Source organism: Aplysia californica, unplaced genomic scaffold (assembly GCF_000002075.1).
Source record: "Aplysia californica isolate F4 #8 unplaced genomic scaffold, AplCal3.0 scaffold00045, whole genome shotgun sequence".
NCBI lineage: Eukaryota > Metazoa > Mollusca > Gastropoda > Aplysiida > Aplysiidae > Aplysia > Aplysia californica.
This window is the reverse complement of record NW_004797315.1, coordinates 1,097,319-1,110,363: the sequence shown is the minus strand read 5'-3', so window position 1 is coordinate 1,110,363 and position 13,045 is coordinate 1,097,319. Positions and strand designations below refer to the sequence as shown.

Below are 13,045 nucleotides of genomic sequence, written 5' to 3'. Positions count from 1 at the left end.
GTGAAGCGAGAGTTCAAAGCACGCACGCATGCACCACAGCACACTTTGACTGTTCACTAACATCAGTTCATCATAGCTCATATGTGTAGATCTAAGCTTAATGCGCTCTGTGGACTAAGCCTACTTCTTTCCTTATGGCCACCAACGATGTCAAGCGCAAGAGAAAATGCCTTTAAATGGACAAAATATATGAAATAATCCAGACTGTTGACAAAAAACAAGCTCCACTTGCAAGATTTGTCGTCAGTTCGACATTCCACAAGGGTCGATTCACACCATTATCAAGGATAGAGAGAAGATAGTGGCAGCATACTTCAATTGAAAGTTTGCTCTGGATCGAAAGAAGATGAGACTACCCGATGCAGATCTGATGTGGTTTAGGGAGGCATAGAGAAATTGGTGCCAAAACCCCTGATCGTGGGTACCTGTGGCAAGGGGAACTACCCATGTATAAGTACAGCTGGATTAGTCCACAAATGCTTACTTTCCTTGCATTTCTGATTTTTCAGGGATCGGATATAACAGGATTTTTCTTCTACTCCCACCATCCCTGTTATATCAGGTTTCTACTGTATTTCTACGTCTACTGCTGGCTCCTTCTTACTGCTGTCTTTCAGCCATAACCCTGATCATAGAGTAGGTAAGGTTGAACACCTAGCATATTCAGATAATGGGCGAAAAAATCTCGAAGGTCCCCTGTGCAAGTTGTACATGTTTAAGATCCCTTGGCGGTCCTGAAATCAATATAAGTAAGCTTCGTCCGCCACCTAGGCAAAATTTAAAAACCAATTCCTACCAAAACTGAAAATGTTTAACATGAATGCAACTAACTTGTTTCCCATACACTCATATGACCGTACTCAGTTGGGAGGATGGTGAAACTCTTACCAAACTAAGTAAAGTAACAACAGAGCAATCTTCAAGTAAATGCTATCAACTTTTCATACAAAATGAAGATGATAAAAAGAATATTTACAGGAACAAGAAGAGCTAGCAAAAGTGGTATCTGAAACCATACACCATACACCACAAACCCACAGAACCCTATGATACTATGAGACATTTGAAGACCTGCAAATATCAGGACCAATAGCAATACCAAGGTCTGACACTTTTTTTACTTCATCTTTGAGATCATATGTGATGCATCGTGGTGAAATCAAGCACTCGTCAAAATAATGAAATCAAACAAAGATTTTTTTTCCACCAGTCCGGACATTTTTATTGAATTATTTGTTTTGAGCTCAACATCTTTTATGTCCATTCAAAATAACATTTCTGTTCTGATTTTACTATAAAATGTAGATCTTTACTTTTACTTTTTCATCCTCTGTTGCCGTTAAGCGTCGAGGGGAGATGCAGTTTTCTATGGTAGGCCAGCTCCGCAGCTCTTTCAGTTGTGATATTATATTTTCTCAGGGTCTCCTTGACACCCTCAATTCACCTTTTGCGTGGTGTTCCCCTTCCTTTATAGCCTGAGTGCTTGGTGTTGTAGGCTCTTGAGGCAGGCTGGCCAAGTGACATACGTAACAGGTGGCCAAACCATTTTACTCTATCTTTCTATGTAACGCAGGCAGGACTCAGTGCTGATAGCTGCTATTACTTCTTCATTTTTCTGCCTGTCTCATCTTGAGTTGTTAAGGGTTCTGCAGGGACATATCATTTCACATGCAGTGATTTTGCTTGGCTGGTTTTTACTTAATGTCAAGGTCTGGTACTGGTAGCATAATGTTGGTATGTATATTGAGGCGATAAGCTGTCTCTTTATGTCCATAGAGATGTTTGGATAAGAAAGGAGGGGAACGAGAGGGTCGGTGACAGTGATGTGCTTATTTTCATATTTAATTTCTCGCAGCTGGTGTCCAGTTCGGTAATGTGATTTTAAAGGCTTTGTCAGTTTGGATGAATAAGACATTGGTTGTCAGCGAAAAGAAGTTCATTAAGCTTTCTGAGCATTGGTTTGCTTCTTGCGTTATTGTGTCCATATATATTATAAACAGGAGGGGAGACAGAACGCATCCCTGTCCTACTCCGGATCTTACTTTGAACTAGTTTGTATTGCCTTCCTCCGTTCTTACTGAGCTTCTGCTGTTGGTATATATAGAGCTCAGACATTATCTAACATTAGTCCTCTGATGCCATACTTTTCGAGTGTCTTCCAGAGTTTTGCATGTTTTACTCTGTCAAAAGCCTTCTCCTGGTCTATAAAGAAGATGTTGAATTCTCTGTTGTGTTTGATTTTTTTCACGCATATCTGTCTTAATGCGAATACAGCATCCGAGCATATAAAATGAAGATCAAAAGAACATAGTATGCAAATTTGCAGTTTCCAAGGACACTACAGCTCTGCAAATCATCAAATTTTGGCAGTCATTTTCTCGCTAATTATACCTCTAACACCAAGTGATCCCCACCTCCTTGAATCACGAATATTTCAACTTCTATTCAAGAGAAACTTTTTTCACCAAAAGTAGGGGAAATGAACAGGCTTTACGATTATCCTAATAGCTCCATTTGCCCAAAAATTGACTAGTGCCTAATTTCACTGCATCGTGACACATATTTTACCTCATGTGATATTTGAGGTATCAAAACAGCACTTTCGTAAAACATCTTGGCACTTTTGTAAAAAAAAATCTGAGAAAATCAAATACAAAAATGCCATGCGTCAAAACTACATAATAACACAAAGTGTGTCGTGAGTCTTAGTAGAAGCTAGTCCATACCTCAGAGAAAGAAACAATCAATACACATTTGATAAGATAAATATTTATTGTCCAGATACTGGTTGACTGGTTTGGTGTTTCACCACAAAAGCCCGCACGAACCCACGCCCACACACACTTACACAATCTCTCACAATTTTCAAATGCTCAGCATTGCTACACTACAGAGTCATGACGTAGTGCTCACCTTGCCCACGTGCATTGGCTACTGCTTGGTCAAATGAAATGGTGGTTTGCTTTAGGATCTGGAAGAAAGAATGAGCACACATATAAATGGTGTTATGCACCCAAACAGTGAAATTAACTTCTCGAAAAATGATCAACAGGGGAAAAAAATTCTCTAAATGAAATTGATTTCAAGATGAATTATAATGAAAGTCTATGAGTCTATTCTTGTCTGGACGAAAGATTTGTATTAAGGAGCTGCAGAAAGATATTGGTAATAGTTCTAAAATTTTAAAAAAGAGTTGGCTTACTTCTTCCACTTAAAAGGTTAACTTTTTCCCGACATAATTCTTTTCCTGTGTTCACCAGAATTAATTTTTGAAAGGGCCTAGGTTTTGAAGGGTGACATTTTCTAAACACAAACAATTAAAAAAAACCATTTGGTATCATTTTAAAGGTAATAGCATGTAGGTTGCATCTATAATATTTGTTTAAGTATCTGTAATTTGTGGGCTGCAAAAAAGAAACATTTCAACACGCCCATCAGGAATTATGATTCATCAGTGCTGTTACTATTAAAACCGTTAAACACATTTAGATCATTGCAAAACTGAAAAGTTTTATTAAAGTTTAAAAACCTTAACAATTCCACCAGATTCATAATTATTAGCAGCCTTTTGATTACCTGGCTTTCTCCCCCATATATTTCATTCAGTCATTTTCATTGTGTTTTCATAACTGGGAAATCTGAAAATGAAATTCCCGGCTTTTTCCTATTTTCCCGGTTGAGTGGGAATCCTGTTTAAATTCATAAACCCAAAACTTGGTATAAATTGTCCTCAGATGTTACTACACTAAAAAGAATGCATAGATTGATATTTGCAATAGTATTTCAATAAAAGAGACTTTTCACAAAATTGATTGCAAGCATGGGCATTTTTTTTTTTTCAATTTGAGATGTACCAATTTTTAAAGAACCTAGTAAGAGCACATGATATAAATATTGCAAGTTTCAAACCAGCTAGCATTTGTAGAATATGATGAACAGGAAGTATTACAAGTCTTGAAAAAATTAAGTGAATCACAGTGCCTCTTTGAAATGTAATCTCCAAATTCAAATTTACGTAATTTTAAGTCTTTGATGGACGTAGTTAATAGAGTCTACACAGCTTTGGAGTTTGAAGATAATGCTGACTAGGTAATGGACAAGACAAGCCAGAGATATTTCTTTATACAGTCTAGCACTAGCGCACACAGAGTGAATTCGAACATAGCAGTACATGCACGTAGCAAACAGATTTTTCAAATCTTGAATTCATTTTATTAGACATCATATTCTTTGAACATCTTTGAAACTGTGCAGAGTGAAATTTGTACATAACAAGAAGACTTTCAGATCTCCCTGATCTCGCTTTGTGCGTGCTAGATTGCATAACACTTTTGTAAGATTTCTTACTTTAAGTCTCCTTTCTTCCATGCTTTTCCCAATCATATCTACATGTTTCTTGAGCCGCTGTTCAATGGCCTCCTCTTCTTTCACATCCTCCACACAGCCCTGCATCAGAGCTGATGCTCTTTCCTTTACTTTATTCATGGAGTCCTCCAGGTATGTCCCCATGTCCTCAAGGGGCCTTGTCTCATGCAGCTTGTGTTCACCTGTAGCAAGAAATAAATGGAAAGGTGGAAAAAACTGGTGTAGATGCACATAGGAATAATTTCTTAATAGTTCTCGAATCAAAAAGAGAAAGAACCTTACTGATGAGCTGCCTGAGATTTTTGTTTTAGCGTCCCCATTTAGAAGAATACGAAAAACTATGAGATTAGAACAGTTAGCTTTCTTCGTAGTAAATAAAAACAAGAAAATAGGAGCCTCTCCTCAATTTCAATGAAGAAAGGAACAAAAACACCAATGTCTTTACAAGAGGAAAAGACCACTGATAGAAGTTGCCGTGGAAAGGGAAAAAAAGAGAAACTTTCTACTGGCCGTAGAACCCTCTAAATGGCTCCTTGAAATTATCTTTTTAAACACAATTCATAAAAACAAGATAAAAAGCAGACACATGCTATTCTTTTAAAAAAAACAACAACTAAACTAAACTATTCCAATGTCAGTTACATTTCTGTATCCACACAACTCACTATCATTCCCCAAAAAATTTCATTTCAAACAATGAAAATGAAAAGAAAAGTAGGCATGAGCAAAGAAAATGATGGAAACACATCTATCTATTTATCTGTCTATCTAGGCCTATATATATATACAGCAATGATTTAACAAACGAAGCAAAAAATAATAATTTTCCTACCTTTCTCACTGCATTCTCCACAGCATGGAACCCAACATTTTAAGCAAAAGAATGCATATTCAGCGTGACCAGCCTTAGGACAATGAGTGGGTGGTAAGGCTTCGTTTTGTAAACTCTGAAGAATTACTGTGTGCCTACAGTTGGCTCTGTCCTCATTGCAGACAGGACATCTTGTGTCACTAGCATCAAGGCTGTCAAAAGCTGCAGCTGCATCCTCCTCTTCATTAATTTCTCTGAAGCTACTATCAAATATTTTCCCTCTCAGGTTAGAAGCTTGAGGAAGCAACATGTAGCTGTGCTTTTTCTGGTCTAGGGCAATATCACCAGTCTCATCAGTAGCTTGCTCTTCATGATGAGTGCGACAGTTTCCACATAGGTTCATTGAGCAATTGAAGCAGTTCCACATAGCTGCATCTTTCATGCACCTATCACACATTATCACATCATCAGAGCTGTTACTTGAAATACCAGCAATGAGTTGTAAGGTCAGAAGATCATTATTTTCTGTATTACATTTGGGGCAGAAAATTGTATTGCTGCCAGAGTTTCGCTTCAGTTTCAAGGCGCACTTGTTGCATAGAATGTGAAGACACTCCGTCAACTGGACAGGAGAGACAAGGGGTCCAGAACAACCTGCACATATGCACTGTCCCATTACCCCTGACACAGTAGAATGCCGACTGGCCATTGCCAAGACAGTACGCTGAAAGGAAAGATGTTTTGGAGAAAAAAAATTATCAAGCATGACACGATGCCATTTCCAAGAAGGCAATGAAGTTGTACAATTATTTAACAAAAGAACAAGACACAAACACAGCCAGTCTATTACGCTGAACTTTCAAGTCAGCCAGCAGTGATCCAAATAGCCATCACCATTGGAACCTAGCTTTCATTTCTGGTTTGCCCTTACCCTGCCCTTAACATTTTTACAAAGCCTCCAAAAATAATACAATGAAATAAATCTAAATCAAAATCTTCCGTAAAAAAGCTTTTAAAATAGCATAGATCACAATGTGTTGTTTAGACAGAAATGAAACATTTTTACTGAAAAAAACTTGATCAGTATCTACACAATATAATTTACTTTACTTCAATAAAGCTTTGCTTGTTAAAATGTATAATTAGTCACATTGAATGATACTTCTAGTTTATCTTAAATACATTGGGAAGAAGGAGAAAATTATTCACAAATCAATTGTTGCTTGGAGAGTAGGGCAAAATTTTCTGCACTGAACATCCAGTACACTCTGACTTGGCGATTTTATGCACTGTTTATTATTTTCAATATTATAATACAGTGGCATCCAAAAGAAACTTGAAACTGCATTTTTTTATAAGATAAGATATATAGTCTACTTTGTTGATCCACAAGGGAAATTTTGGATGGATATACCAATATATCAATATTCAAAGTTTCAACACCAGTATAACAGTGCATTCATTACATTCACGTTCAATGATACACATCCAATGATGAACTCACTCACACAAACATACCCGTACAATGCGTCCACAGGCACGAACTCTCTCTCCCTCTTTTGTGTCTCCTCTCCTCTCTTCTCTCTCTCTCTGACACACACTCACAGTCTTCTCTCTGTCTTTTCTATACACATCAGGCACACACATAGAGCTCAATCATACACAAAAAGATCAATATCCTATAGGTCTTTCTTCATTCTTTTTTTTTTTTTGGTAAGTGTTTTTAATGGTGCTGCAACTGCATAAGGGCATTTGAACGTGCGAGACACTTTAAACATCTTCAGTTTGGTAGGAATTTTGAACTTTGCCTGAGTGGCGGCCAAAGTCTACTCTTATCAAATTTAGAACTATGAGCAACCTGCACACGTGACCTCCAAGATTTTTCGCCTGTATCCAAGAAGGCTAAATGTTAGATCTTACCTACCCTAAGATCAGGGGTGTGGCAGAAAGACAGCACTAAGAAGGAGCCAATGAGTAGCAGTGGAAAAGCTGCAGAAAGAGTCAGGAGCCCTAGATTCCAGGGTTTTCCCTCCTTACTCCGAATTAGCATGGGGGTACCTCATTCAACTCTTTGTAATTTTTGAATGAATACATGAATAATATAATATTTATTTATCCTCATTTCATTTAGAAATGAATGCAGTTTCTTAATATGGGTGTTTTTTGTGTGGATATCAGCACATTTTATTCACTTGGTCATGTCATCATAAGTGTACCTCGGTGGCCTAGTGGTTAGGCTACCGGACTTGTAATCGTGAGGTTGCTGGTTCGGGAGTTCGAGCCGTGGGCCCGACGTTGTGTCCTTGGGAAAGGCACTTTACACGAATTTTCCTCACTTCACCCAGGTAGGAATGGGTACCTGGCCATATATGAGACAGTGAAAGAACTTGTCAGTATGTTAGTGTTTTAGTGCCGACCGCCTATAAATGGCCGCTTGCACTGTATGCTTCCCCGTAAGTTGAGGTTGTTTCAGAATTTTCTCAGGTCTGCTGGGGTAATAGTATGATTGTGAAGAGCAAAGAGCTTGCTGTTGAGCCGGGATTTGCGCTATACAAATGCTATCTATTCAGTGCTGATAATGAAAAAAGTCAAAAAAGAGGAAAATATTCCGCCCCCCTTGCAATCCCGAAATTCCAACATAGAACTTTAATACTAACTACAATAATATACAACATACATTTTCAGTGCTTCCACCAGTTGAAGCTGAGAAAAGTAAGGAAAATTCTTCCGGGGACAGGCCCCCAAAAGGGTCCACGGACAGAGTCCCGGTGGGGTTTCAGGGAGCGAAGCCCCCTTTAGAAATTGAAATTTAATGCTTTTAGAGGGTTAAAAATGGCATTTGGGAGCCTGTTTGAAGAGATTGCCTACAGCCCATAACATTTATTTGTTTGCCAACATTTTGTCTTATTTGATTTGATTTATTCACCTACATATCTTTCCATTGCTGGCAATGTTAAAAAGCAGGTTCCCCTTCCATTGCTACTATAATTCAATTAATTTGTCATCGCACGATTGATAGAAGGCAAACCTGGGAATAATGAATAGATATGCACCTTCACAATACAGTTACCCAGCGTATACCCTAATTTTCCACAATTTTCACTTCTGAATGTTGCATGTCACAACCTCGGAAAACAATGTCGAATTATTCTTGATTTTAGTAGTTTTAGCATAATTTATTTCATCGCGGCCCTTACCACGTTCCCGTGCCGTAGAATCTTCGCATTGATAATTTCTCAAGATCTAGACAATAAATTTGCAAACAAGTTTCTTTCTGACAATAATTTTCTGTCAAAGATCACAAGTCAATTTACTTGATCAACGCACATATGTGAGGCAGCGTGGTGGAATCAGGCTCTCGTCAAAATAATCAAAGTGACGAAACTTGCATTTTTCCGCAGATTTGTGAATTTTTATAAAATTTTTGTTTTTTGGCTCAACACCTTTCATGCCCAATAAAGAACTAATTTTTGTGTGGATTTTTCTGAAAAACGTTAATTAAAGGCCAAAAAATGTAAATTTTCTATTACCACGGACTCTTAAGCTAAGGAAATAACTCATCTTTGGCGGCCATTTTCTCACTAGTTTTACCTCTGAAAACAGGTGACCCCCACCCTTTCTTTTGCAAATATCTCAACTTGTATTCAAGATAAATGGATATTCTTTTCATCCAAATAAAGACAAGTGAACAAGCTTTAAGATGATACCAATAACTCTACATGCCAAAAAAAATTGACGAGAGCCTGATTCCACCACCCTGCCTCACATATACTTTTCTAATTATTACATGCATTTCATTGAAAACATCCCAAAAAATATGATTCACAGTCACAAGGAATATTCAAATTTCAAAGTTCGAATACTGCGTGGTACGGAGTGCAGGTTCGTTGTCACCAGAGTCATACTTGTCATCTTCCAGCACCCGTTCTTTATCAGAACTATCATCAAATACATCTAGCAGCGCATCAATCTCATATTAAGTTATATTTGTCCTTCTGGCGTAAATCGAAGAAAAATCAAGAGCAACGTGCAAGAGCTGTCAACAGAGATTTCCTAGATGACGAAACTGCGTAAACATACCGAAGCGAATGACTTCTAGAAAAAAAATCGGCTTCTAAGGCAAAGTTCAGCTTAATATGAGCTCAAATAATATTTTTTTGAGCACATCGTAAAATGGGAGCGAGTACGTCGATCTTCGGGGATTGATATCCTTATTTTGGAATCTTTGAGAATTAAGGGGGTATCATACAATCAGTAATAACAGACAGTTTTGGCCTCTGGCCAGCCTGAGGACTGATCGTAAGGCTGGTTCACCGATGGCCCTCATTACAAGCAAAGATCGAATTGAAAGCGGTCTGGATCACATGAGCACACACATGTGCGGGAAACCATCTACAAAGGGAAAAATCCCACCATATACTGACTTACTGATTAATTTCATCTATATAACACCATGAAGCTATGATGTAAATCAAATAAAATCTAAAAACTTACAACTTCACAAAAAAATGTTATAATATAACATAATTATTATTATTATGCCAAGCACAGGGAAATAAACGAAATGACAATTTTGTGACCATTATCAACACATTTACAAAAAAGGACATAATGATGTAACCTGAGTAAAAGTCACCAGTGAATCATTTTTTGACTAATTATAATTACACTGGTTCCGAATCTGTCATTATTTTGGAGATTGAATGTAGAAAAAGAACTTGGCCTTGACTTCATATATATATATATATATATATATATATATATATATATATATATATATATATATATATATATATATATATATATATATATATGCAACAGGATGATTGGACGGGTTCAAAAACAGCATGGTCGCTATGTCCGAATTACAAAGTTCTATCTGCTCAGTACATAGCTTAGAGAAATTTGACGTCAAAGATTTTGAGCTTCACATTATGACAAGCTTTTTCGAATGCAATTTTTTTAATATCTTGAAAACGACTCTGAATAATCTTACGATTTTGAAAGAAGAGGTAGAATATTTTGTTATTCATCTCATGGTCTTTGATCTAGCCTCAATCGTTGTGGAAAAATAATATGATTAAGTTAAGACAAATTGATACAAACTGCTGTGCAAATATGGGTGACATTGATTCTCCTGTTAAAGAGATATTTGAGGATAAGTTGCGTCACAAATTTTTGACCGCATTTGACTATAGTTACACAACACCTGCGTTCAAAAGTAGTCCAGTTGTAGGCCACTACTGTCGTTTTATTATGAATGCGGACAGGCGTATATACATGTAATGCGCTTGTGAATAAACTTTAATTCGCCTGTTTTTAGTTCACAACCCGACGTTCTGTCAAGTCTCTGTAGATTGCTTTGCTTTTAATCTACCTTTTCCAAGCTGTCGCATACTTTCTTTTTCCTTTCATGTTATTGTTATTGTCACTGAATGTGAGTTGATCTTGCGTCTTGCGCGCTATCAAGACTGTGCGCGTGCTCAGACATGTTCTGCATGCAGAAGTGAGTAAATTTCCAGCGTTTACGAATGTCATTAACTCGGGCTTATTTATTTTAGGTCGCAAAGCTTAAAAATAAATGTACTCACATTTGTACGCAGAAAACGCCAGAGCACACACACGATTATTTTTCTACAAAACATTTCCTTTGTATAAGTTTGTTTATCTCTCTCTGTCTTTCACGAACCCCTCCCCCTCTCTCTCTCTCTCTCTCTCTCACACACACACACACACACACACACACACACTTTGTCTCCCTCTCTCTCTCCCGCTGTTTCTTGCTTTCTTTCTCACTTCCTTTCCGTCTGTTTTTCACACATGCACACACACACTCTCTCTCTCTCTCTCTCTCTCTCTCTCTCTCTCTCTCTCTCTCTCTCTCTCTCTCACACACACACACACTCACACTTTGTCTCCCTCTCTCTCTCCCGCTCTTTCTTACTTTTTTTCTCACTTCCTCTCTGTCTGTTTTTCACACATGCACACACACACACACACACACACACACACACACTCTCCCTCTCTCTCACTCACACACACACACACGCTCACACACACACACGCTCACACACACTTTGTCTCCCTCTCTCTCTCCCCCTCTTTTTTACTTTCTGTCTATTTTTCACAAACACACGCACACACACACACAATCTCTCTCTCTCTCTCCCTCTGATTTCTTTTATCGACACTTAACAACAACGTTGGTGCAGACATGAGCAAATTTCATATTTTGGTTCACCCACCGCCACTGGATACCCCATAATCATATTCAGACTTTTTAAACATTCTCCTAGTAATAACTCCTAACGTCAGGAGCTTTGTTAAACTGGCCGTTTTCCTCCAGTATTTTTGCAAAGTCCAGATGCATGCAAATCAGCGTACGGCCCCGTAACACCAACTCTTAGCGCAAGTTGGGTGTACGGTCCCCTAGCGCCAAGGGCTATTGGAGCGTACGGTCCCCTAACATCAGCCATGATATTTTATTCGCACAGGGAGTGTGAATACTGCAAAATATTATTGGCACAGGGCGTTTCAAAAGAAGGATGGAAATTAATTGGGCCTAGAATTTCCTCCTTTTTCCCCCCCTCATCGTGTAGGGTCAAAGATCATGTATAACGAGATACTTCACTCCTCTCTTTGAGCCAGTTAAAAAAGTGTCCTCAAAATTTGGTGGCGCCCTCTTCAAAAAGTGCGGACTTTGCGAAAAGAGTTACCCTAGATCTACTTGTGTGAAAAACAATAAAAGTGCAATTAACAGATTGTGCTTATCCTATTCTTCTGCTGGAAAAACGAAAGAGAGCTTCAAAACAAAAACGCCAACGCCATCTGAAGCAATACGTTGACTTCTGCGAAAATGTGTGCTAGTCTATCTTTGGTAGGGATAGATGTAATTCTAATTGTGCAATGCGATACAAAAAACCCCCACTCAAATTGGAATTCAAGTTGTGTACAGTGGAACTCGGATTCAACGAGATGAGATAGATTCCCCTTTTTCTTCTTCTTTAAAATCAATAAAAATAACCCGGATTCAACGAGCACTTAAATCAGTGAGCTCGGATTCAACGAGGTCACTTCCAGGGTGAACAGCCACCGCAGACGTGGCTTCACTCATTTTTTTCACAGAAATAACTTTATTCCAGGAAACCATCCATTGCACCTGCATCGTGAACCATTGGCATTATTTATTCATTTAGCCGAGGGCATGCGACCAATCAGCGGCCTTTTTCAATACATGTACCAACACATGCGTTGTTGGCACGTGCACGTGTCTACTCTGGTGTGTGTCGAGGACGGATGGGCGACTTGCACTCTGGCGGTCAGGGCGTTGAACGTCGAAGATACAAACGCGTCACAGTCTTTTTTTTTACCCTCAGCAACTGATCATTACATGTACTACAATGATAAGGTAGTCATGACGTAGATCTACGTAATGAATTGTGCGCTGGTCTATGGAATCAAAAGTTGCCGTATGCTAGGCTCTACACAGCAACACAACTTTTTGGTAAACAATCGAGATGACACAGGCGTGTGTATTTGAACGAATCGGTCTTTTTTTTCACACAGCTCATAATATGCAGGCCTTTCAGGCACTACTTACTTGAGACTTCTCTTTATACATTACTTGCTCAGTACCTGTAATTATCTACACAAAACCTCGTGTTTGCTATAGCGAACACTCGGATTCAACGAGATTTTAGGTCAGGCCCAGCGACCTCTTTGAATCCGAGTTTCCACTGTATTGCGTCAATGATGATGACTCAGTCAATGATAATGTATAAAATCTCTCTTTTTTTCGTTTTTTGTTTTCCTTGCGCCTTGAGAGAGATAGAGAGAAAGAGAGAGAGAGAGAGAGAGAGAGAGAGAGAT

The 13,045-nt window shown here is 38.4% G+C and overlaps 1 protein-coding gene across 1 annotated transcript in view; it reads right to left on the bottom strand.

Annotated features, from left to right (window-relative positions):
• LOC101850399 overlaps nucleotides 1-13,045 on the bottom strand; it is a 45,070-nt gene that overhangs the window by 23,445 nt on the left and 8,580 nt on the right. Inside the window, exons 2-4 of the mRNA XM_005092361.3 lie at nucleotides 5,198-5,900; nucleotides 4,348-4,547; nucleotides 2,914-2,971 (exon numbers count right to left, since the gene is read on the bottom strand). Coding sequence (XP_005092418.1) covers nucleotides 2,914-2,971; nucleotides 4,348-4,547; nucleotides 5,198-5,885 — 946 coding nt within the window. The 5' untranslated portion in view covers nucleotides 5,886-5,900. The remainder of the gene's footprint in view (nucleotides 1-2,913; nucleotides 2,972-4,347; nucleotides 4,548-5,197; nucleotides 5,901-13,045) is intronic.